The sequence below is a fragment of the Camelina sativa genome, chromosome 3 (genome assembly GCF_030686135.1).
Source record: "Camelina sativa cultivar CO46 ecotype springtype chromosome 3, ASM3068613v1".
Lineage (NCBI taxonomy): Eukaryota > Viridiplantae > Streptophyta > Magnoliopsida > Brassicales > Brassicaceae > Camelina > Camelina sativa.
The window spans coordinates 1,529,711-1,554,240 of record NC_141882.1 but is presented as its reverse complement, the minus strand read 5'-3'; the positions used below and the strand labels follow the sequence as shown (position 1 = coordinate 1,554,240).

The 24,530-nt window shown below is 35.8% G+C and overlaps 6 protein-coding genes across 12 annotated transcripts; 2 read left to right on the top strand and 4 right to left on the bottom strand.

The window, feature by feature from the left end:
* Positions 1–1,549: 1,549 nt before the first annotated feature.
* Positions 1,550–2,291, bottom strand: LOC104762246 (uncharacterized). The gene has a single exon (XM_010485501.2). It carries the CDS (start codon positions 2,253–2,255, stop codon positions 1,743–1,745), a length of 513 nt encoding a protein of 170 aa, XP_010483803.1. The 5' UTR covers positions 2,256–2,291; the 3' UTR covers positions 1,550–1,742.
* Positions 2,292–3,614: 1,323 nt separating this feature from the next.
* Positions 3,615–7,624, bottom strand: LOC104762236 (casein kinase 1-like protein 13). Of its 2 annotated transcripts, XM_010485490.3 has the most exons (14): positions 6,825–7,624; positions 6,674–6,714; positions 6,439–6,508; positions 6,188–6,336; positions 6,004–6,099; positions 5,852–5,922; positions 5,608–5,669; positions 5,419–5,482; positions 5,248–5,332; positions 4,972–5,098; positions 4,784–4,869; positions 4,628–4,691; positions 4,214–4,350; positions 3,615–4,067 (listed from the first exon to the last, which is right to left on the bottom strand). In XM_010485490.3, exons 1-14 carry the CDS (start codon positions 6,898–6,900, stop codon positions 3,789–3,791), a joined length of 1,407 nt encoding a protein of 468 aa, XP_010483792.2. In that variant the 5' UTR covers positions 6,901–7,624; the 3' UTR covers positions 3,615–3,788. The 2 variants fall into 2 exon arrangements, with proteins under 2 accessions (XP_010483792.2, XP_087364021.1); XM_087507895.1 differs by having other exon boundaries at positions 6,188–6,508; positions 6,825–6,906.
* A 751-nt stretch (positions 7,625–8,375) lies between these two features.
* LOC104762220 (putative methyltransferase PMT8) lies at positions 8,376–14,703 on the bottom strand. Of its 3 annotated transcripts, none has more exons than XM_087507893.1 (11): positions 14,553–14,703; positions 14,188–14,270; positions 13,773–13,860; positions 11,604–12,748; positions 10,816–11,151; positions 10,550–10,714; positions 10,268–10,450; positions 9,597–10,191; positions 9,379–9,491; positions 9,060–9,280; positions 8,376–8,973 (listed from the first exon to the last, which is right to left on the bottom strand). In XM_087507893.1, exons 5-11 carry the CDS (start codon positions 11,068–11,070, stop codon positions 8,634–8,636), a joined length of 1,872 nt encoding a protein of 623 aa, XP_087364019.1. In that variant the 5' UTR covers positions 11,071–11,151; positions 11,604–12,748; positions 13,773–13,860; positions 14,188–14,270; positions 14,553–14,703; the 3' UTR covers positions 8,376–8,633. The 3 variants fall into 3 exon arrangements, with proteins under 3 accessions (XP_087364019.1, XP_010483777.1, XP_087364020.1); XM_010485475.3 differs by having other exon boundaries at positions 11,604–11,707; XM_087507894.1 differs by lacking the exons at positions 13,773–13,860; positions 14,188–14,270; positions 14,553–14,703 and having other exon boundaries at positions 11,604–11,707; positions 11,791–11,980.
* Positions 14,704–15,250: 547 nt separating this feature from the next.
* LOC104762211 (uncharacterized) lies at positions 15,251–18,151 on the bottom strand. Of its 3 annotated transcripts, none has more exons than XR_015594917.1 (8): positions 17,823–18,107; positions 17,632–17,727; positions 17,097–17,180; positions 16,586–16,746; positions 16,325–16,447; positions 16,085–16,220; positions 15,821–15,999; positions 15,251–15,682 (listed from the first exon to the last, which is right to left on the bottom strand). XR_015594917.1 is itself a non-coding variant. In XM_010485462.3 (8 exons), exons 1-8 carry the CDS (start codon positions 18,057–18,059, stop codon positions 15,443–15,445), a joined length of 1,251 nt encoding a protein of 416 aa, XP_010483764.2. In that variant the 5' UTR covers positions 18,060–18,151; the 3' UTR covers positions 15,251–15,442. The 3 variants fall into 3 exon arrangements, 2 of the variants coding, with proteins under 2 accessions (XP_010483764.2, XP_087364018.1); XM_010485462.3 differs by having other exon boundaries at positions 16,325–16,442; positions 17,823–18,151; XM_087507892.1 differs by having other exon boundaries at positions 16,325–16,442; positions 17,097–17,190; positions 17,823–18,092.
* Positions 18,152–18,248: 97 nt separating this feature from the next.
* On the top strand, positions 18,249–20,481 carry LOC104762202 (malate dehydrogenase 1, cytoplasmic). Its single transcript, XM_010485451.2, has 7 exons — positions 18,249–18,416; positions 18,814–18,972; positions 19,082–19,257; positions 19,356–19,633; positions 19,718–19,853; positions 19,951–20,062; positions 20,147–20,481. The coding sequence occupies exons 1-7, from the start codon at positions 18,374–18,376 to the stop codon at positions 20,239–20,241; spliced, it is 999 nt and encodes a 332-aa protein (XP_010483753.2). The 5' UTR covers positions 18,249–18,373; the 3' UTR covers positions 20,242–20,481.
* Positions 20,482–20,871: 390 nt separating this feature from the next.
* On the top strand, positions 20,872–24,011 carry LOC104738959 (cryptochrome-2). Of its 2 annotated transcripts, none has more exons than XM_010485432.3 (5): positions 20,872–21,387; positions 21,619–22,016; positions 22,115–22,339; positions 22,429–23,141; positions 23,242–24,011. In XM_010485432.3, exons 2-5 carry the CDS (start codon positions 21,704–21,706, stop codon positions 23,833–23,835), a joined length of 1,845 nt encoding a protein of 614 aa, XP_010483734.1. In that variant the 5' UTR covers positions 20,872–21,387; positions 21,619–21,703; the 3' UTR covers positions 23,836–24,011. The 2 variants fall into 2 exon arrangements, with proteins under 2 accessions (XP_010483734.1, XP_010483742.1); XM_010485440.3 differs by having other exon boundaries at positions 20,927–21,387; positions 21,622–22,016.
* Positions 24,012–24,530: the final 519 nt, after the last annotated feature.

Here is a 24,530-nt window from a genome sequence, read left to right as displayed (position 1 = left end):
ACCAAAAAAAAAACCTTGTCAAGGCTATTATTTTTACTGTTTATATATATTTTAAGAACTAATTTTTCATTGGTGGTTAAAAAAAAAAAGGAACTAGTCGACGAGAGGTTTTTACGGGCCGAGAGGAAGAAGACAAGACCACTCACTCACACAAAAGTTCTTTGCGTAATCGCATTTTGACAAAACTTGTTAACCAACAACATTACTTTTGTCAAGAAGCCTTGACATTAAAACTATACGCTGAAAAGATATAAGATAGATTGCATAAAATTGAACTCAGACTTGCTAAGATATCTTTATCAATCCAATCTGTAGCCTCTTCTTGACCATCTTCTATTTTCTAACCTGTTAAGTTGTCTACTTTGGTTGTTCCATATGTAATTATTTTACGATATTTCTCCAAATTGAAATTAGTCTTCCAAATATATTGTCTCATATTTATGTTAATTGTCTATTTATAATACTCCAAAAGTTAATATAAATTTCCATAAAGAAAATCAGTTTCATCTATCTGTTGTCCAATCATTAAATTATTAATATCACTATTATTACTTTGACATATGTGGCACTATATAATTGGCTGAATTATTCAGAAATTTCATTTAAATGTTTATAAATGATATATATTTTTACTAAATTAGTAATTTTTTTTCTGATAGATGTATTGACACGTCTATTTGAGATATTATAAAGTTGACTTAATTAATATAAATAAAAAAACTGAAAATTTGAATGATATAATAGTCTAAAGAAGTTATTTCATCTGCATTTTATTTAAAATTGAAAATGCCCCTAAAATTTACAAAGTTTAGATATGATGATATTTAATAGAGACTCATTAAAAATTATAATGACGTGGTATATTACACTGGTACTTTAATTATTCTATTCCAAAAGTAATACTATATGAAAGCAATTGTAGTACGAGTATCCATGTAATAAGAAGATAATGTATGGCGTCATTTATTCAAATTAATTGTTATTAATTCATCTTTACTTTATTTCAATTTAAATGTTAGCTTTCATATATTAATTATTTATAATATTTTTTACTAATTCGGACTGTTAACTCTTCAATGTACATATTATTATATTATATCAATAATATTATAGACCCAAAAAATAAGATTTTATATTCGAATGCATATAATGAATGTCCACATCAAATCAGCGTCCAAATCTGTTAAATCAAATCTCACTGTCTTCTCTCTTCTGAAATGGCCAAAGAGTATAAATTTAATATACGATAAAAACATGTTACGTTCCTAAGTTATAAAATGTGATCATTACTCTTGCAAACTAACTTTTGAAAGTGGCAAAGAAAGCCCCAAAACGTGGCATATAACCTTAAGCTGACAAACATAAATAGTTCATGTGTATAGAAACTATTTCTTCACAATACACATTAGGCACACACACTTGTTGTCTCTCCGTTTTAGTTGTACGTTCTCTAATCTAATATAATGCGTATACATGTACGCACTTAATCAATTTAGACATGAATCTCATAATAATCATGGTCAAAAGATATAACAAGAAGATATGGTGCAAAATGAAAAAACACAATAATATCCGAAAAGAAACACAAATATAATACACTAATCAGTCCAAAGAACTGTTAAAACAACGACAACAAAGACATAGCACTTATCATACAATCCTAATTTTCTCCAATCGAGAATCATATTTTTCTTGTTTAATTTTAATTAATTTAACCGGGCAAGTCTACTACAAAAGAGTCATCATAGCCTTAATGACAAATCGATGAAACTCGAGTTGGTTCCACCGTTCTCCGTCACAGTTTCCTCCGGTCTCCGTTGCTCCAGCTGGCAAAGAAGCGGCAGCGTACGGATGCATTCCAATGACGTCTCCTCCGGAAAAAGATCCATCAGCTTCGGCGTCTTCGATATCTTAGGCGTCTTTGGCAGCAAAAACTTATATTTACTGGCCGGAGTCATCATAGCCGGCGGCGCCGGTGGAAACCCTTTATGAAAGTTCCCTTGATCATCCAAATAACCACTACGGTAGTAATCCAAATGAGTCCTCGCCTGAAAAGCAGGAGGATTAGGGTTCCGGTTCCGGTTCATGAGCTGGTTGGAGTAGTGGCGGAAGGTGGTGGGTGAAGCGGCGGCTGGGGAAGAGAAGGTGGGAAAATGGCGATTGGAGTGAAAAGCGTTGATGTGTGCGATTAGGTGTTGTGGACATAAGAAGACTCGCTTACAAACTCCACATTCTTGGGGCTTTGAATATGGCATGATGATTAGGTTTGATGCTTTGTATTAATGAGAAGATGCAAGAGAAAAAAAATGAGGGATGAAGAACCTAAGACACATCTATTTCAACTATTTATATACACAAGTTTTATGAGTGAAAAGGAGAAGAGCTGACGCCAACTAAGACTACTATATGAGGAAATATATTTTTCCATATGTGTTATCTTTGTTTTACTATTGATGATGATGATGATGATAACGATGGATTTATTATCTATAATATCATGCATGCATTTCGTTTACTATGTTCTAATATCATGCATGAATTTAGTTCAGGATTTTTTCTGTAAATGTTTTCTATAAAGAAAATGAAGATATATAGATAGGTATATCTAGACATATAAAGTAGTCAAACATTGTAAGGAAAAATTAAAAGGTAAATGCAAATTAAAATTTAAGAATAATGATTGTTTTCATTTTGGGAAGGATACTAATTAATGGGAAGTTGATTATTTTGTTGGAAATTAATCAACCACTTTTAGGAAAAACATTTTTTTAATTCAAATACACATTATGCAGTTCTTTGCTCCACTGTAAGTCTGTATATACAGCTTTCTATTGGGAAAATCCTAATTAGTTTTAATCATCTATTCTGGTAAATATTAACTAATTAAAATGAATTCTGTGCTTATAGTCTTCCTTCAACGTGAAATATTTCATTTTATGGTGTTATCTATCCCAAATTTGTGTTATCTATGTGGCTTTGAATTGATTTATGGGATTTATTTGCTTATGCGGAGAGTATCAGTCATGGTCAAATACAAAAGTGACGGTCCGCACAATTATTTCATATAATACTAGAAATTTTTTCAGAACCGTCTTTTGTTTATGAGAAATTGCTAAATTAGTAATTTCCGTGATCTATTTTTTTATAATCTAATTATCATGTTCTAAATAATTTGTAATATATTATCTCCAACGATGTAATTAACGGCAAAAATAAAATAAAAATTACTTTGTAACAAAACTTCAGCAATATACTTAATAATCAATTGTCACAAGTTTTGTATATTATAATGTTTAGTTGTACATTAGATTTTATTCCATAGACAAAAGATTTATTTTTATGGTTATTGGTCTAATTAACATGTAATTACATTATTTTATTTGAATCCTTAATTCATCTTTCATTACTGGATAATATGAAATGAAAGTAAAGTAAAGTTATATATATTTCCTGTTTTACCACTGTTTAGAGAAATTAATTTAATTAATAATTTCTTGTTACAAGAATGATTTACAGTATATGACTTGGCTTCAAATTCTTTAGAGTTGATACACATTTAAACGCACCATACGTTGGTGGTATAGAGGATAATATAAATTTAACAAAATACAATATGAACAACACTGATGATCTTATGAAGTAAAGCCATGTATAAATTACATATACATAACATATCTTTAAACAAATCATGTATGTTTCTTTCTTAACAATAATTTCTCAAACAAAGATGGATAAAGATATGAACCAACTGTGAATCTGGCGGGCGGCAAACGGCAAATTTCAGCCAGTCACTTCCTCTTGCTGTTCCCAATACTGAGGAGCTCGAGACTCTGGAGCGTAATGTCACGAGCGGTTCTCGCTGGAGCAGCCTTCATGGCTAATGATGAGGACGAAGAAGCGAACTGGGTCCTCTGTGTTGTAGAGGACCGACCATTGTTTGGGACGAGTCTACTCAATCGATTCTCTGTGAAATCAGCCGAGGCAGTGGCTCGAACACTTGACCCAGCAACTGCTTTTCTTGTTAAACTCTGGTTCCTAGATAAAGAGATTGGCCTCTCCTGGTTTTGCTGATTCAACCAAACAAATAAAGATACTTTGTGTGAAATTTCCCAAAATGTATTCAACAAACATAATTAGGACAGTTTCGGTCTTGGATCTTGAGGTTTATGAAAAAAGGTAATAGAAATGTGTCTCTGTTTTTTGATGTACTAACCGTATCCTTGGATGCAAGAACATTCTCCGAGGTTCTTGGTCTACTAGATCGATCAGCTTGAATGCCAGTTCCTGAACCATTTCTTCTAGTGTATGCCTCGAAAACACCTGAGAACCTCTCGCGACTGTCCTGCCCAACTGTATATAGTGAAGAGGAAAGTTTGTTAATATCTAAGTTCCTTCAACAAGCGTTAAAGTTGTGTATCCCGAACTGAATCATTAATTTTAAGCATGGCATAACAACACATCTTTAACCAGAGAGAAGAAACGTTAATTTAGCACAAAACCAAATCGAGTAAACGCAGAATAAGAGCAGTTACAAGGAAACTTGGGACAAGAATCAAGAGTTACTCTACCAGTGATTGTAAATTTAAGAAACATAAAGCAGAAGCAGGTTTTAAAAGCTGACGCTTACTTGAAGGCTTCTCCGCTTTGTCAGTAGATGGTACTGGAATATTCATAGCAGGTCTTAAGCTTGGCTATTGGAACAGAGGAATAGCGTGAAACGGTTGATACTCTATTTAAAAATGATAACAATTCTGCACATTATATAGCTTCAAAACAGACTTACTCTTGGTTTGGAATTGGAGCTGGAACTAGAGCCAAACTGTGGATACCTCAATATTGTCCAATCGAATACATAGTCAAACTGATAACCTGCAGAAATAAGAATCAAAAGCAATTTCTTGAGTGTTTTTTGTTAAAAGTTATATAAAAATAAGCACAGCAGCAGATAAGTATTTTCGACAATTTCCAGACCTTCTCGGATAAACAGATCTCTGAAAAGCCTCTTTAGGTATGAATAATCTGGTTTGTCTTCAAACCGTAATGAACGCACATAGAGAAAATACGATGTGAACTCAGGTGGATAGCCTTTACAAAGGACCTGTCAAAGGAAATTTTTAAGGTTGTAATTATAAATGCCGAACATCTCAAAAGGTTAAAATTATCTCAAGTACTTCAATAGTACAACAGCTTCAAAACTTAAAGTCAATAAATCATAGAAGTTTCTAATTACTGGACGCAAAACAATACCTCTACTGGAGTAAGCCTCTTCTTTTCACTGATCTTGTCATACTTCTGCTTTTTAGTGCCTGCACGAAGGCCTTGCCAAGGAAGGCTGAAACAGCAATTAAGAATCAGGAACAAGTTTGATAGTAGGAAGACAAGAAAGAAAAACAGAAAGATACGGATTCATCACTTTACCTTCCTCGAAGAAAATACATAAGCATATAGCCAAGAGATTCAAGATCATCCCTTCTGCTTTGCTCTGTGTAAGAGTAATTATATAAAAATATTAGTAAAGAAAATGAGGAGTGTCAACTCCTCTCAAGTACATACAAACTGATGGAGAAAGCAAAGAAAATAGTGAGAAGCAGGGAAAAAAAAACTCACCAATTCCAAGATGGGTATTGACACTTGCATATCGAGCTGTCCCTGTAAGATTCTTGTTTTCCCTAAGAAGTAAATCTCTAGATTAACAAAGTGGCATTCACTTAAGAAAACAGATGTACTTCGGCCGCATTCACTTAAGAAAACAGATGTACTTCGACAGTTGCAAATTCATATGGATAGAAGTTTGTGAGTTGAAATACGTCACGAGCTGTATTATCTATACATGAGGAGACAAAGTGTGTACCTGTATGGAATATGCTTGTGTGTTTGAAGATCTCTATACTTTTTCGCAAGCCCATAGTCAATGATGTACACCTGCAAAGGAAGAAGCAAAGATAATATAAACCAAATGTATCCTTGCTTGAAGCTCTGAGACAGTAGTCTTATAAAACTCACCTGGTTTGCTTTGCGTCCAAGACCCATCAAAAAGTTATCTGGTTTAATATCACGATGAAGAAACCCTCGTACATGCATATACTCGACTCTATTAATCTGGCGAAAATAAAATCGAAACCAAAGTGAACGAGCTAAGAACATGTAATCAAACAGTGTGGGAGAAGGCAGGAAAAAATATATATACCATCTGGTCAGCGAGCATGAGAACAGTCTTAAGAGTGAAAGATCGACTGCAATAGTTGAAAAATTCCTCCATACTAGGACCAAGAAGGTCGATCACCATACAGTTGAATTCACCCTCAACCCCAAACCATTTGATGTGAGGAATACCAGCTTCAATAACCAAAAAAAAGAAAAGAAAGACATATACATTAATAAACAGAAAGAAGACTGTAAGAATTGAAGTCGAGAGTGAACATAAAACACAAAACCTACTTCCTCCTTGGAGAAGCATATAAAGCTTTGACTCGTAATGAAGCTGAGGATGCCTAGCTCGGAGAGGTTCCTGCGTGAAGAAGCATATATTAAAATCAAAAATAACCACTAAGACAAACAAGGGGAGGTAAGTAAGTAATCATTTTGCAAAGACCAACAAGAACAAAGCACATAGACACTGCATTATATATATATAGCACAAGAAATCAAAACAGCATCATAAAAAAGGACTTACGAGCTTAACAGCCACTTCTTCTCCAGTTTGTACATTTACTCCTGAAACAAAACAAATCCAGAAAAACATAAAGAGTTGAGAAAAGTAGAGACATAAACAAAGAAGAATAATCTATATATACAAAAAGAAAAAGAAACAAAATAGAACAAACCTAGGAAAATTTCACCAAAGGAACCACTTCCAAGCTTTCGTCCGAGCTTGAACTTACCACCAACCACACGATCCATTTACCTATCTCCTTTTATGAAAAAAACAAAAAAAAAAGTAGACTTTTTTTGTTCTCCCAATTTAACACAGATCACAAATCGCGTCGCCTAAAAAGCCGATCGAAAGGATCCTAAAAGACCCTTCTTCTAGTTATAAGAATGATCACAAAAGCACAACAAGGAAAACAAAAAAAAAAAAACCCTAAGAATTTCTTCTACAAGAAACAAATTCACAAAAAAAAAAAAAAAAAAAAAGCTTTTTTGATGCTTGGATGAATAACCCAAATCGATTTTTAACCTAAATACTTAAAAAGCTTGTGCTACAGCCAAACTGAGATTAGTACACATCTACTACAACCAACCATCATCATCATCGAGCAAAAAAGCTTCAGACTTCAGATCAGAGCAGCAAAATCAAAGAATCGTTCTTCAATAAATCAAAAAGAAGAAGAAGGAACAAAAAAAACGCGGCGAGAAAAAAGATATCGTTTTTGACGACAAGTGATGGAGAAATCTGATATGGATAGACCTGCCTTGCCTGTGAGTGATTTTTACTTTTATTTCTTGGAAATTTCACAAAAAAGTTGAGAAGCAGAAGTTGAAGAAAAGGTTTTTTTTTTTTAATATATATTTTTATTTTAATAATTTTGCCTTATCTTGAATGAATTAGACAAAAAGGTCAACAACAACCCTCTGCTTAAGTTGCGTACTTATTTGTATAAAGTAAGCTCTCTCCACATGCCTTAATTTACATAAAGCTTGCTTAACCCTATTTTTTCAAAAAAAGTAAATATTATTTTGGCACTATTAGTAAAAAAACATCTCAGTCACCACCATATAATAACAAAACTAATCAACATACTACTTGTCCATCATTAATAATATTAATATTCTTGTGTAAATTACGTATTTATTAAGTTTGGAATTAGATGCCCTTTTATTTTTCCTACCATCACACTTATTTTAAACTGTAGATATATTATGCATAGACTGATAGAGAATAATTTTGTTTTGTTCCCTTACTTTTGTGTCGGCATTATTATTAAACTCTAATCTATGCAATTTCCTCTGCCATGCACTAAAATAAATCTATTAATTTTTACTGTTTTCCCACTTTTATAACCAACCACATAGTTTTTCTCTATTTTTTTAAAAGTAATTTAAGTAGATAACCACATTTTGAAACAGTTTAAAATGGAAACTGATGATTCTTATCTCAATCTGAGAACTGGTTAATGTTATAAATTTATTTTCATTGAACTAATCAATTATGTGGACAGTGGCAACATCTCTACATTGAATTTGTCAATAGTAATCTTCTTCTATTGAAATCAAAATGTCTATATCGTATTTTAAATTTATTTTGTTTTACATTTTCTTCAATAACCTGTCAAACATATACTGTACTGCCGACAGCAAAGATCACATAGTTAAACATTCTAAACCAACCAAACATATGGAAGCACATTCTTACCAAACTTAAATATTCTAACGAGTTGGAGAAAACAAAATTATTCTAAAGAGTTCGATAAGGTCAGAGTAATACATAAGAAACATCGAAAGAGAAAAATTTAAGAATGCTTCAAGATAAAAAGAAGAAAACAATGAACAGTTTTAGTAGTATTATATCATCATAATTCGCTCGTACAAATCAACTACAAAAATCAAAATAAAAACTATATAAAAAACTTGTGGAATTTAAACAATTTCTTTCTCTTTGTTTGTTTCTTCTCTGCTTTTGATAGTATGTTTGTTTACTCAGTGTCCCTAAGGCTTTCACTGGTGAGCCAAAGTTTCTTCTGGACAATGAAAACGACATTGTTCTCACCATCTTCATTCTCTTGGTCAAGTTCTGAACCTGTAGTTACCTTCTCTGACGCCACAATCTCCCAATGCAAAGCCTGCATATACTTCTTGATTGATTCAACTACACTTTCCTTGTCTCTGATGATGACAAATCCTGTGGGTCTAAGAATCCGATCCATCTCGATCAATAGATCCTCCGCGCTGCATTTTTTGTTTCTAATGTCTGAAAATACTGTCCACGCATGCAACAGATCGTATGTTCGCGGGTACGTAGAGAAAGCCTCACACCTAACAGTAAAAGGAATGGTGCATGGTGAGAAAGTGAACTATTGTCACAAGTGATGGAAAGGTTTTGGGTTTTCGGGTACACGTACCAGTTATGATTAGTCCCGATCAAACCACGATCATAGATCAGTTTTAGAGTGTTGGGACCGTCGGGAGAGACAACGTTCATAACCCAGACATCTTTATCTTTCAGAGCAGCTGCGAAAGAACCCATGTGTGCTTTCATGTCCATTATGTTCCTCACAGTGTTTGATTTGATCTTTGAGGACATCAGATTCCAGTAACTGTCCACTTGTTGTCTCCAAAGTTCCTGCAAACAAACCAATGAATGTGCTTTAACAATAAATATGTGGAAAAATCAATCAAGTAAGATCAATAGTTGCAAAAAGGTTGCGGTGGTTCAAGTACCGTGTCCTTCTCAAACCTATCGGTTGAATAACCGAAATCCGCAAGACGGGGAGGAGAAGAAGTCAACCTAGCTGGCCAAGGAGCTAACCCACTTCCCTTTGTTTTATGGTCATCTGCATATAGAAAAACAGAACATCACTGAGACATATGGCATACAAAACTGAACCAAACAACCAAAACTCCCGGTTATAATTGGAGTAAATGCAGAGCAAACTTACGCTTGGAGTAAGGAGTGATGCAAGCTTCCATTAACACACCGGAAACCGCATCAGGATCAGCGTCTGAGCGACAAAGAGGAGGCTGTGTCCCGGGCTCTCTCTCCAAGTAACAGTCATTAGTCAAAGGTTTCTGCCAAATCACAGTTTGGTTTCTTTTAACAGCGATTCTCCAACACATTCTTTCAACAAGAGCACTCATCTCCTTCCATATCTTCAAATTCTCTTCATCTTGAGCATAAGCTTCAGGAGACGAATAAGCGAAATAACCGCCAGGTCTTAGTACACGATCGAGCTCAAGAAGAAGGAGTCCATCTCTTTGAAGCCAATCAATCCTACATCGAGAACAATGAGCTAGCTCGAATGATCTGCTCGGGTAAGGAAGCCTTTTGGTACCTAAAACACCAAGATAAGCAGGGATCCCTCTCTCTAATGCAAACTGGATTTGGTTCTGGTGAACATCATTAGGTGCTAATGACATTGTGATTATATCAGAAGCGAGAAGGTAAGCTCCAAAACTCGCAACTCCGCATCCAACATCAAGAACCGTTCTTAATCTTCCTTCGTCGTTCAATACATCGTTCGAAAAATTGAGCATCTGCAAGTAATAAAATCATTAGAAACAAGTTATCACTAGAAGAAGTTAAAAAAAGTGAGCCAAAAAAGATGCTTACGTTAGCCATTGATGCAATGTACTTATCAGCTCCGTAATGGAAATGAGTGCCTCCACCTGGGAAAGAAATTTTCTCGCCTTTCTCAACCATCCAATTCTGATCAGACTTCTCTTTTGCAAGGTGAGTGTGAGGTATGTTCGCCTTCCACACTTCATCTCTACTCTTAGGCCACTTAATAGGAACCTAAATTATCAATATAAATAACAAAATAATCAAGACAAGATACCAGAGACAAATCAAATCAAAGCAACAAATAAAAAAAACAAAAAACAAATTGAGCACCTTGTAGCCAGATGGTGGAGGAATCAAACAATTAAACCGTCTTTCAGGAGGAGGGCAATGCCGTTCATAATGTTCCATTACAGATAAATCAAGCTTCAACCTCATTTGGTAGATGAAATTCCTATCTAAGCAAGGGATGATTTCCGAGTGTCGATCATCACAGACCTTTATAACATATATACCAAAAGAGTTAGCTTACACATAAAAACATAACAAAATTGTGCAGTTACACACCAAACTTTTGAGATATTGATGAAACAACTTACAGGGAAACTTTTGGCAACAACAAGACTGTCTTCTGCATTGGTAACAGAATCATCCTGTTTGGCATCACCATTATCATCATCTCCACCCAAATAAGAAGATCCGAGTTTTCTCAAAGATCGTCCATATTCCAATGCTGATGCACCTTGGCTAGAGGAACCATAGTACATAAACAAGAAACAGACGAATAAAGCCACGACACAGACCGAAGCAATAAGCCGCTTCTTTTGGCCTCCATCAGATCTCCCTCTCATCATCCAAACGTAATTTACAACCAAAAGAGCTCTCTTCAGAGTATAGTTAACAAAAAATGCTTTCCACACTCTTCTCTCTTCTTTCTGCACAAAATAAGAACAGAAACACTTATAAAGACAATGACTTTAGACAGTGTGAGAGATACTTTTAGTAAAAAAGGTTTGGCAAACAGCCACTAGAGCGCACTTAAACGCAATCATAAATTCAAAAAGCTGTTTAAAAAAAAAAAAAACAGAGTTGGAAGATTCAGATCCGTGTTTATTGGGTCAGAAACCACACACAAGCATCAAAGTTAAGTGTAAACCAAGTAACATACATAAAGTGTAGCCACCGACAACCTTTTTTTTGGGTTTAAGAGTCAAAAAGATTGAATCTTTGTAAAATTCAATTAGATCTAGAGAGCAGAGTATAAGCTTTTAATGAAAAGTCTCACTTCAATTTCCCGGGAAAAGTAAAAACACCCTCATTGATTAACGAATGTCTCAATACGAATCTCAAAACAAAACCCAGAAGAAGGAAAGATGGGAAAACTCACCGACCAAGAAGAGTGGCCACTGGTACTGAGGGAGATCCGAGAATGGGGAGAGTGAATGAAGTTGGATTCTTTCTTTTGGGGCTTTAAAGTAACGATTTTTATGCCTAAATATAAATTGAATAAAAAAAATTAAAAAAAAAAACTTTATACTACAAGATTCAGATCTCGTCCTCAAGGTGAATGATACCTTTTTTTCTCAGTGGCTAAAAATGTTTTTATTTCCAAGAATAGGGAGAGAGAGATGTATACAAGGTACAGTGTGTTGTGTTTCGTTGTAAAGGCTTTTTAGATAGAAAAGGTCTCTCTCCATGTCCACACTGTCGACTTGCTGTTATATCTTTTTATTTTATTTTTTTTAGTTTGTGTGTTTTTAATCTATTTTGGACCAATTTGTAAATTCATATATATACAGATATATAGCTACAGCGAATAAAAACGATTTTATCGCAATTAGATTCGACATTATAATGCGTTTTCAGTTTTATCTTCTTCGTTTTTTATTTAATTCTTGCAAAACAATTTAGGTTTGATATGGGATTTTTTTTTTTTGCTGTGTAAAAAATAGAGTGGCCTATTGGGAGAAGTCACTGTCATTGACACGGAATTAACGAAAAAGAAAAAAGAAAAAAAAGACTGTGGACGCGTTTTTGTATTCATATTTCATTGTGTCGGTCATTACTGATTAACCCCAAATTGGTGACCGGTGATTTTATTATTTAACCATGCTTGCAACTTGTATTATTGTTATTCAATTTATATTAAAATGAATATCGTCCGTTCGACACACTCGTGAAAACCTGAAAGGTAGATGACCGACGACGAGATCTAGATCTGACCATTAATTGTGTTCTCACTTCCCTAATTATTTTGAGAACTATAAATTAGGTCAATTTATCCTCAAACTAACATATTTCGAAGAGGTTCACACCAAACAAAAAATAAACATATTTCGAAGAGGTTCTATATATCAGAAAAAAAAAAGTTATATGATTGATTTGACTAATTAATTAGTTTTTCTCGTGAAATATTTTTCTGAAATTATTGGCACAAAAGATATATAAACAATGTAATCATGCTAAATTGGAAAAGCTTGATTTTAGTGTCACTTTTCTTGCTCCTGCACCTTCCCTTCACCTTCCACTATACTGAAATGTTTTGAATTTTGGTCAAAGTTAGCTAAAAATAATAATAAGGTGTTTAATTTAACATTTGTGCTTTTACTAATTAAAAGTGACTAAAACTACTTTGTAATGAATGGTAACTAGATTAGACCGTTCTGTTTTGTGTATAACAAACTGTATACAAAAAATAGTTTGCAGTTGCTACATAGCGGTTTTAATCTCTGTTTTATTGGAACTAAACTTGTTGAATGGTAAATAAAAACGGTTTAATGTCTTATCTTCGTACTTTGTGCATGCATCTGATAAATATCCGCTGATATCCGCTGCAACCTTTTGTTATTCGACTAGTTAAAATTAGAACTAGTTCACATAGATAAACTTAAAGGCTACCAATAATACTAAAAATGGCAGTATGACGAAACAATTGCTGAACTAAAAACTGATGGTAGTATTTTCCGCCTAAATTGTGTGTTTCGACTAAAGTTTTTTTTTTTGTCATAGTCGAGCAGTGTTCCACTTAAATGTTGAAATGCTACTCTCAACTTCGCAACTTCAGTGTTTGTTTGACTAGGCCTCATCTGAGTCGTTTTTGGTTGGAAAAATGTTTCGCCTATAAACATTTTGAATTTAGTTAAAAAATTAGTTGAATTACTCAAGTGCTTTTAGAGAGACTAAGTGGTTCGTTAAATTTTGACTTAAGTGTTTGTTTATGAAGTGTTCTTTCAGAATCAGGTTGATGACTAAATAGTTTAGTACTAAAATGGGTTGAATCGATTTGGTGTTTACTAAGTGTGTATTTTAGACGTGGGATTATGATTATGACTAAGTGCTTCGACTAATATTTTACTAAAGAGTTCAATTCTGCGTATGTATGTTACTTTTGATGATTTAGTGTTTCGACTACATGTTTCAATATTCTGACTAAGGCGCTTCAACTAAGTGAGTGTGCATAAAAACAAATGTGTTTACTCTAAAATATCAAGTGTCTCGACTACGAAGTGCTTTAACTATTAAGTGGTGGTTTCTTGAAAAACATTGAAAAACTAACCTCGAGGAAATTGCTATTTCTGTTTGGGTAAACGTTTGGCTTGAAAGCTTTGTTGTTGGCTTCGCTTAGTCCTCCTCGTCCAAAATTCCTTGCAAAACAAAAATATTTTGATTTTACCAATACAAATCAAAGAAATTGTAACGAAAATATGAGGCTGATCATAATATATAAAACATGGCACCCATTCAGCATTTTAATTAATCCACAGGTTTCAAACGAAAAATCAACAAGAATGGCATAGAAATTATCAACATAGGTAAAAAAACAAAAAAAGAGAAGAGTTTTACACTAAAAAATGCTTCGAGCGTGTGTGGAAATGTTCAAAATTAAAAGTCGTGTTGAGTGTTTCGGATAAGAAGTGCTTTAACTAACTATTTGTTGATGATACAAGTGGTGGTTTCTTGAAAAAACTAACCTCGAGGAAACTGCAATCCAGGTTTCTTGGTTTGGAGAATTGTTGCTGGCTCAAAAGCTCTATCCTCCTCATCCGAACGACACCTTGCAAAAAAAAAAGAAAAACATTATTTTAATTAATACATTACTGTCTATATAAATCAAAGAAATAATAACAACGAAAATATATATGAGGCTGGTTCATAAGTTTTAAACGAAGAAGTATCGACAAGAATATCATAGAAATCAAAATTAATATTAACATAGGTCAAAAAAACAAAGCACTAAGAGCCAGGAGTAGTTATCCGAGTGAAATAAACCCAAACAACATGCCAAAAAGACTAGAAATATCAATTATTAAATAAAACGTATATCAAAGTGACTCACTGTAAAATAAAAAGAGGGCTGAGTTTTGGCAGTTGGAGCCTTGGAGGTGTATGAAGTTTAGCTGAGTTTTTGCCGCCGGAGTGAAGAGGGAGAGAGAGGAGGAGAGGCTATTGATTTTCTATTTACATCTTTTGGATTGTTTAGCTATGACAAAAAGCCGTGTATATTGCTTACTATATATAGATAAAAAATTACCGTTGGGGGAAATTACTAACGGATAGTTTTCGAGTTCGGGAGTAAAAATGTCAGCTTTGACGTCATTAGTTACCGTTTGGGAAAATTACTAACGGATACTTTTCGAATTCTGAAGTAAAAAAGTCAGCTTTGACGTCATAAGTTACCGTTACATCCTCAACAGCAGCTAACTCACAGTTACCTTCGTCCGCTGGGAAAATTACTAACGGATACTTTCCGAATTCAGAAGTAAAAAAGTCAGCTTTGACGTCATAAGTTACCGTTACATCCTCAACGGCTAACTTACAGTTATCTCCGTCCGCTACTTAAAAAGTGCTTCTTGCTGGGCTGCGTTGAGATCGGCCCAACCCATCAATTATTTTTGTACAAGTCCAATAATATAACAAGGTTAATGGATAAACTGGAATTGGTTAAGGTCCATTATAAAATCATTAGAAGTTGAAACGTTTGTAATTGTAACTGTGGTTCATTACATTATATGAGACTCTGAGAGTGTGTATAACTGTGAAAAAACAAATTTATGCTAAATTAACTTATTGAGGTCACACAAAGTCACAAACGTTTGTAACTGTGGTTCATTATATGAGACTCTGATAGTGTGTGTATATCTATCATATCGAGACATACAACAACTGTTAAAAAAAAACAAATTCATGGTGAGGTCACACAAACTCATTAGAAACCTTTTTGTTCTTTCAAACGAAAGAAGGGTCTTTGAACCTTTTGAAAACAGCGTCGATATCCGCCAAAACTTCTGGCGAAAACGGCCGCTCTGTCATCAGAAAAGCATCAATGTCCTCTTTTAGTTGCTCTACCGATGTGGCCCCAATGATTGTGCTCGTCACAAAGGGCCGGTCACGTACAAACCCGAGTGCTAACTCAACCGGAGTTAAACCGTGCTTCTTCCCCACCTCAATGTATTGTATGGTTGCTTCCTGACATCGGAAGAAAAATACTATTGACCTCAGAAACTTTCACCACGTTGCTTTTTTACAAGTACATTCAAGCTGATAGCGTTTCTTAACTGTTACACTACATAAAAAGATGCAATCATAGTTGGATCAAGAAAAAACCTTGGCTAGGGATCCCTTGTAACGTTCCATGTATCCTGGGAAAAGATTTAGCCTTGCATTTTTTGTAGTTTCAGAGTCTGGCGCCAAGTACTTCCCAGACAACGAGCCACCTCCAAGAGGGGAGTAAGCAAGCAAGCCAACATTGCAATTTTTTGGGTGGCATACTTCTACCAGATCAACTGTGATTTTAATCCAAAACAAAAGAATTTAGAACATGCTCCTCCTACACTCTTGCTCGCTAGGTTTTCTAGAAATATAACTTACCTTCGAACCGGCATCTAACTAGCAAGCTGTAACCATTTTGGATGCTCACAATCTTTGGTAGTCCTTCAAGTTTGGCAGCATTAACAAACTCCATCACTCCATATGAAGTTTCATTCGAGACACCGATGTAGCGAACCTGTTACATAATTCGAGGAACACTTCAAAATTCTGTGTTCGAGGTTTACAATAAAGAGTTTTTATAACTAAATATAACATCTGATTATTAAGGAGTAGCACTACCTTTCCTTCATCTATGAGATCCTGAAAGGCCCTTAGTTGTTCAGCAAATGGTACACTTGGTCTCCATTTCGATGTGTCATAGTAAAAATCACCGAAGAGTGGTACATAACGATCTGGCCTGGACTGAAAAAAAATTCAGTAACATGATTTTGAGACATTCAATGATGAAATAGAAATATTATGCCTATGGAAGGACGAACAACTTTCTCAAACAATGTAGCATATGAGTTAGGCTTAGACCACAAAATAAGGCGATATTACCAGTGTATTTGAAGCAAATCAATGTAATCAGTTCCAAGGCGCTTAAGACTTTTCTCAACACTTTCTTTGATATTAGCAGCATCTACACGCAGAACCTCACCACTGTCCCTTAAGTAACTTGATCTTTCTGAGTATCCACATACTTTAGTTGCCAAAACAATCTGATCACAGCAAAAAAAAAAAAAAAAAACATTAATGAAAATTCTACAACTTCAAGGAGGTTTTGCTGATTTGGAATAATACTCGAGTACTTGACCATCAAATTGACAAAGGCAGTGGTGACTTCAAGCACGAAGAATAAACTTGACTAACAGTTAAATTGACCATTAAATTGACAAAGACAGTGATGACTTCAAACACGAAGGGTAAACTTTACTAACAGTTATATAGCAGGTAGGAACTTCAACGAGTCAAAATTCAGTATAAACTGTTTCCATATCAATCAACAGAATCCAAGAACTATAACACTACAATATGCATCCAAAGAAAGATGGATGGTGATTGGTGATACCTTGTCACGTTGCTGAGACTTCAACCAGCTACTGATATAAAGATCGGTTTTTCCTTGAGTCTCCTTCTTCATCGGTATAGGGTACTGAAACAATCTATGACTACATAAATTAAAAAATAACCACAACAGATCTACACGACTAAGCAAGTGCCAGAAAGCTAAACACAATTGTTAAAATCTTATCAACTAAATAATGCTGTTTAGAACAAACACATATCACCCTTCCAAGTTCCAAACAGTTGAAATTCAAATACATATGTCATTCTGTAAATTCTTACAACAATACTCAGGTTGCTTCATGGCTTACATGACATTTTCCACAAACCAAAAACTTCCCTATATCACAATACATGTGTTTTTTACAAGACACAGGGCAGAGAAGATATAGGTCTTTAGCTCATATATGCATTGTCAATAATCAAAACACATAGTCACATATACTGATATACATAAAGCAAAAAAAGATTCAAACACTTTCACCAAACTTGAAGAGAAATGTGAACAAATAAAGATTACTAAAAAGAAAAAAACTTACAGCTTCAGCAGTGTCAATACAGTTGATGCCCTCTTCAATTGAATAACTCAACATCTCATGAGCTTCTTTCTCACTATTTTGCTCTCCAAATGTCATCTGGAATTCGAAAAAATTTCACATAAAACTTCCAATTCTATAAACCTGACCCATTCAAAAGCCAACAAATTTGAATAAAAGAGATTCATCCTTACAGTGCCAAAAGTAACTTCGCTGATGTTAAGATCGGAGTCTCCTAATTTCCGGTACTCCATTGCATTCTTCTTCGTCGACGCTTTCACCACAGCCGAAGTTCTCCTCCGAGCATTCGGTGATTGAGTTACACGGCGACGCGTGAAGGGTAAGCCAGCGAAACCTCGAATGTTGTACGTACCGTTGCTGCCGCTGGCCGTCGGAGTAACCGTTGAGATGGTGACGTAAGATGACGCCATACCGGGGATTGTTGTGGACGTGGTTCTCTTCTCGCCTTATCGCCACCATATATATATATATATGCTAAATTGATGATTCACGGTTTTGTAAACTATGGGCTTAAATTATTTTGGGCCTTATCTTAAAAGGCCCATAAAATATTTAATGAATATTTTGTTTTCCATCGATAACTTCGATAAATATAAACAAGAGTGAGCTTCACGGACACAAAATCCTAAACGATATATCTTTCACTGTCTCTCCGCTCTCTCAAAAGTCCAAAATCCTCCAACTCCGATCCTTTTTCCCGGCGTTAATCTCCGATCTAGATCCGATGGCCAAGGAACCAGTTCGTGTTCTCGTCACTGGAGCTGCAGGTATAAACCCTTATGTGTTTTGCGATCATGTATATTATCTTCTATCTCTGAGTTTGGATCTCCTACTAGTAAATATTCGCAAAGCTCTTGCTTACTCTAAGTCAGATCTCTGCATAGTCTTTATTTATACCGTTGATTGATGAAATATAGGTCAACTCTTGTTTCGTTGGATCTGATCTTATGTGTTTGCTAGATCTTGACCTTGCTCCTAGGTTCGAATTACATCGAACGTACTAGGATTCTTATAGTCATCTTGCTTCAAGCATGAACCATCCTGTTGTATTTCTGTAGAAGTCGACCATCGATTGATTGAGTTGCTCTCATATCTGATTTTGGGATCATGGGATGGATTATATATAGTTTGTTAGACATTTAACAAACTGTTGTGGTTATGCAGGACAAATTGGGTACGCGCTTGTCCCTATGATTGCAAGGGGAATCATGCTTGGTGCTGACCAGCCTGTTATCCTCCACATGTTGGATATTCCTCCTGCTGCTGAAGCACTTAACGGTGTCAAGATGGAGTTGATCGATGCTGCTTTCCCTCTTCTCAAAGGTAGTTAAGAGTTTTTAAAAGTTTGTTTTTTTAACCTGTGAATATTTTTAACCTGTGATGTTGCTCGAGTGGGTAAAGATGATGAACGTTTGACGTGTATTATTTTCAGGTGTTGTTGCTACAACTGATGCCGTTGAAGGATGTACTGGAGTCAACGTTGCTGTTATGGTTGGTGGTTTCCCAAGGAAAGAAGGAATGGAGAGAAAGGATGTGATGTCCAAGAACGTCTCTATTTACAAATCTCAGGCTGCAGCATTGGAGAAGCATGCCGCTCCAAACTGCAAGGTGATGGAAGCTGTTTGCTTATTAATATGGTTTCATTGTTACAGTGGAGTGTTGTGATTCTCTTGCTCAGACATTCTCTCTCGTTTTGTCGTTTTCAGGTTCTTGTTGTTGCTAACCCCGCCAACACCAACGCATTGATCCTGAAGGAATTTGCACCATCCATCCCTGAAAAGAACATCACTTGTTTGACAAGGCTTGACCACAACAGGGCATTGGGTCAGGTCTCTGAGAGGTTGAGCGTGCCAGTGTCTGATGTTAAGAACGTGATCATTTGGGGAAACCACTCATCCACACAGTACCCAGATGTCAACCATGCTAAAGTGCAGACCTCTTCTGGTGAAAAGCTTGTCCGTGAGCTCGTCAAGGACGATGAATGGTATGATTGTCATGCCATAGAACTTAAGACCCTTTCTTTTTGCTCTCGAAGTAAATTCTAATTTCATTTAACTATTTACTGTAGGTTGAACGGAGAATTCATCTCTACAGTTCAACAACGAGGAGCTGCAATCATCAAGGCTAGGAAGTTGTCTAGTGCACTCTCCGCTGCTAGCTCTGCTTGTGATCACATCCGTGACTGGGTCCTTGGAACACCAGAGGTTCATAAATAAACTCTTCTTCTCTGTTTTTTTTCTCTTCAATGTTGTTTATAATAGTTGTTCTAATATAAGTTCTTTTTCTGATTTAATTGGTCAGGGTACCTTTGTTTCCATGGGAGTATACTCTGATGGTTCTTACAACGTTCCATCAGGACTTATCTACTCCTTCCCTGTAACTTGTCGCAATGGAGAGTGGAGCATTGTCCAAGGTAAAAAAACAAGCTTTTACAACTCAAAATCCTAATTCTGAAACCCAAATTTGTGCATACTAATGTGAATTTTGTTTTGGTCAGGCCTTCCGATCGATGAAGTATCAAGAAAGAAGATGGATTTGACTGCAGAGGAGCTCAAGGAAGAGAAGGACTTGGCGTACTCATGCCTCTCTTAAACCAATACTCTTCTTCTGAAGCCATATAAGAGTTGAGATCGTTAAAAAGCTTGCTGCAAGGCTTTGTCGGAATAAGAAATGTCTTTAAAAAAAACTCCAAAAACACTGTTTTAGAACCTCTTTGTGGGTGTCTCTTTGATGAGCATTGTCCCTGGTCTGTTTCTAAACCAGGATATCGTTTATTATGTGTGTCTGATTTGGTTTACCCATAAAAAAAGGAAAATAGGCAATTCCATGGTTTATCGTTTGTGCTCATTTTTACCTAGTCTTGCAGAATACCCAATGACTACTTCGAATTATAATTCTAGTGTGGACTTAAAATACAATATACTTGAATCTTTTTAAAGTTTGAGTATGATCCTTATAAGTTATGACAAATAGTAGTCACTGGTCCACTAATTAGGGTATACGAGGATTCGAGTTTTATGAAGGCTGGAGCACAAATATTCAAAGTTTTAGAGAATTTTATCTTCTCTTTCCCTTTTGTAAAGTAACAAAGCAATGGATTTTGCTTAGAACAAATGAGAATCAAGTTCTTTACCTTTTAAGTTTTCCTTTTTTTTGTCACACAATTCATGAGCTTTTTTATGTAGACTTATTTTTTAATGGATTCTACAAAAGTGGGCATGTGCCGAATCGAGTTCATGAACCACCACCGTCCTTGGCCCCCAAACGTTTTATTTCTAAACATAAGATAAGAGTATCTTCACTACACTTTAGGTTTAAAGGCCCACTAGAACACCCAAAAACACAATTCGATCTCTCTTATAAACAAAATAAAATATCTTATTACAAAAAGGTTTGGTATGATGATCGATCCCAATAAAATCGTAGATGAGCAAATGAGAGATGAGATGTCGGTAAAAAAAAACACTATTATAAGAACATACGCCACAAGTTCTGGATAAAGTTCTCTACTTTTGGCTTGTTGTGATTATTATTATATTTCACAATTATTATTACATTCATACTACTACTCTCTCACTCATGGGTATGTTTTCGTCTTTCGTTAGATCTCAAATCTTACCCAAAATAGGAAGAAAGAAGATCCCAAGTCACTAAAATAAAACCTTTGTCAGTCTTTTGATTCGAGATCTTTTTCGCCGAGAGAGATATCTACTACTACTCTGCTGATTTCAAGTTCTGGTAAAAAAAAAAAAAGCTTCCAGCTTTTGATTTTTGTATTTCATTTAGTAGATCTTCATCCTTTGATTTATCGTTTCTCTCTATTGAAAATTCTCTTGCTTACTCTGTTTTAAGGACTAGGGTTAAATCGAAGAAACCCTTCGTGTAGTCTTTTTGTAGATTATTTTGTGTTTAGGACTTAAAATAAAAGATCATAGCTTTCTGATTAATCATTCTCTGTTATTGATATAGTAGCTATCATCTGGTGGAGCTTGAGGTTAAAGTGTGGAACTTTAGCTGATTTGGTTTTGATTAATCTCTGATCATCTTAATAACTATGACGATGGACAAAAAGACCATAGTTTGGTTTAGAAGAGACCTAAGGATTGAGGATAATCCTGCATTAGCAGCAGCTGCTCACGAAGGATCTGTTTTTCCTGTCTTTATTTGGTGTCCTGAAGAAGAAGGACAGTTTTATCCCGGAAGAGCTTCGAGATGGTGGATGAAACAATCACTTGCTCACTTATCTCAATCCTTGAAGGCTCTTGGCTCTGACCTCACTTTAATCAAAACCCATAACACCGTTTCTGCCATCTTGGATTGTATCCGTGTTACCGGTGCTACAAAAGTCGTCTTTAACCATCTCTACGGTACTACATCTCAAGTGATATAAAATTCTCTTGAAGTTAGTGTAGAAGAAAACTCTGATGTAACTGAGGTTGATGAAGTCATGTATTCTTTGTTGTAGATCCTGTTTCGTTAGTTCGGGACCATACCGTAAAGGAGAAGCTGGTGGAACGTGGGATCTCTGTGCAAAGCTACAATGGAGATCTATTGTATGAGCCGTGGGAGATATACTGCGATAAGGGCAAACCTTTTACGAGTTTCAGTTCGTACTGGAAGAAATGCTTAGATATGCCGATTGAGTCAGTTATGCTTCCTCCTCCTTGGCGGTTGATACCATTAACTGCAGGTAATACCTTAAAAGAGTATTATGTAAAAGCTAAAACGTTTTTGATTTCTTCAGGGAGGTAGTAAAAGTTTATGTCTTTTCTTTGTTAGCGGCTGAAGCGGTTTGGGCATGTTCGATTGATGAACTAGGCTTAGAGAATGAGGCTGAAAAGCCGAGCAATGCGTTGTTAACTAGAGCGTGGTCTCCAGGATGGAGCAATGCTGATAAGATACTAAATGAGTTCATCGAGAAGCAGTTGATGAATTACGCAAAGAGCAGCAAGAAAGTTGTTGGGAATTCAACATCACTTCTTTCTCCATATCTCCATTTTGGGGAAATAAGTGTCAGGCATGTCTTCCAGTGTGCCCGGATGAAACAAATTATATGGTCAAGAGATAAGAACAGTGAAGGAGAAGAAAGTGCAGATCTTTTTCTTAGAGGGATCGGTCTAAGAGAGTACTCTCGGTATATTTGTTTCAACTTCCCGTTTACTCACGAGCAATCATTGTTGAGTCATCTTCGGTTTTTCCCTTGGGATGCTGATGCTGATAAGTTCAAAGCCTGGAGACAAGGCAGGACCGGTTATCCTTTGGTAGATGCTGGAATGAGAGAGCTTTGGGCAACTGGATGGATGCATAACAGAATAAGAGTGATTGTTTCGAGCTTTGCTGTGAAGTTTCTTCTCCTTCCTTGGAAATGGGGAATGAAATATTTCTGGGATACACTTTTGGATGCTGATTTGGAATGTGACATCCTTGGCTGGCAGTATATCTCTGGGAGCATACCTGATGGCCATGAGCTTGATCGCTTGGACAACCCCGCGGTAAGCTATGAAACTCGTCTTATAGTTTAGAGTTTTTAGGCTTATTTGGTTATGGTTATTTTAGTTCTGAAGTCTATGAAAATCTCTGTTTTAATTTCAGTTACAAGGCGCTAAATATGACCCGGAAGGTGAGTACATAAGGCAATGGCTTCCCGAGCTTGCGAGATTGCCAACTGAATGGATCCATCATCCATGGGACGCTCCTTTAACCGTACTCAAAGCTTCTGGTGTGGAACTCGGGACAAACTATGCAAAACCCATTGTGGACATCGACACAGCTCGTGAGCTACTCGCTAAAGCCATTTCAAGAACCCGTGAAGCACAGATAATGATCGGGGCAGCACCCGATGAGATTGTAGCAGATAGCTTCGAGGCCTTAGGGGCTAATACCATTAAAGAACCTGGACTTTGCCCGTCTGTGTCTTCTAATGACCAACAAGTACCTTCGGCTGTTCGTTACAACGGGTCAAAGAGAGGGAAACCTGAGGAAGAGGAAGAGGAAGAGAGAGACATGAAGAAATCTAGAGGATTTGACGAAAGGGAATTGTTTTCGACTGCTGAGTCTTCTTCTTCTTCGAGTGTGTTCTTCGTTTCTCATTCTTGCTCGTTGGCATCAGATGGGAAGAATTTGGAAGGTATTCAAGATTCTTCTGATCAGATTGCAACAAGTTTGGGGAAAAATGGTTGCAAATGATTAGAATAAGCTTTATTATATATAAAGCCTAACATGTAGATGTGTGAATGTGTTTTTAACTCTGCCTTCCTTTTGATGATACTCAGAAGGAAATGATTGCATAAAACATATGTAACGCTGATAATTACGGTTTATGTCAATTGGCTATGAATAAACATATACAATATCTTTGTTTAGTCTTTGTTGCAGTCCGGGGTGCAGGAGAGGTATGTAACAGACTAACAGTTACTCTGAGGGATTATACTCTGGGTAGTGTACCTTTTTTGTTTAACAGAGAGTTGCCTAGCTGTAACAACAGTTATGGAACCCTTTTTGTCGTTGCCTTGCCTCTACAATTGTGCAAGTAATGTTTTCGCAACTCATCATATTGTTCGTAACCTTGAGGAACCTCATCTTGTTTGGCATGTCATGACCTTGTTGCAGTTGGTACCACACGTTGAATGGTTGGAGTAAGACTAATATTTAGTGATGTGTGTTTGAATTGTGAAGTTATTCGTGTGGTTCCCCAGTCTAAGGAGGTAGATGGAATATGTTGCTTAGATTAAGGTTTTAAAATCACATTTGACATTTACAAGATGAATCAACGTTTGTCTTACACATCATCGTTGCTTGCCGCTCCAATGGAACTGTAGTTCGGCCTGAAGATTTGAAAACCAAATTTAATCATTTTCAGAAAATACAAAATGCGCTGATGT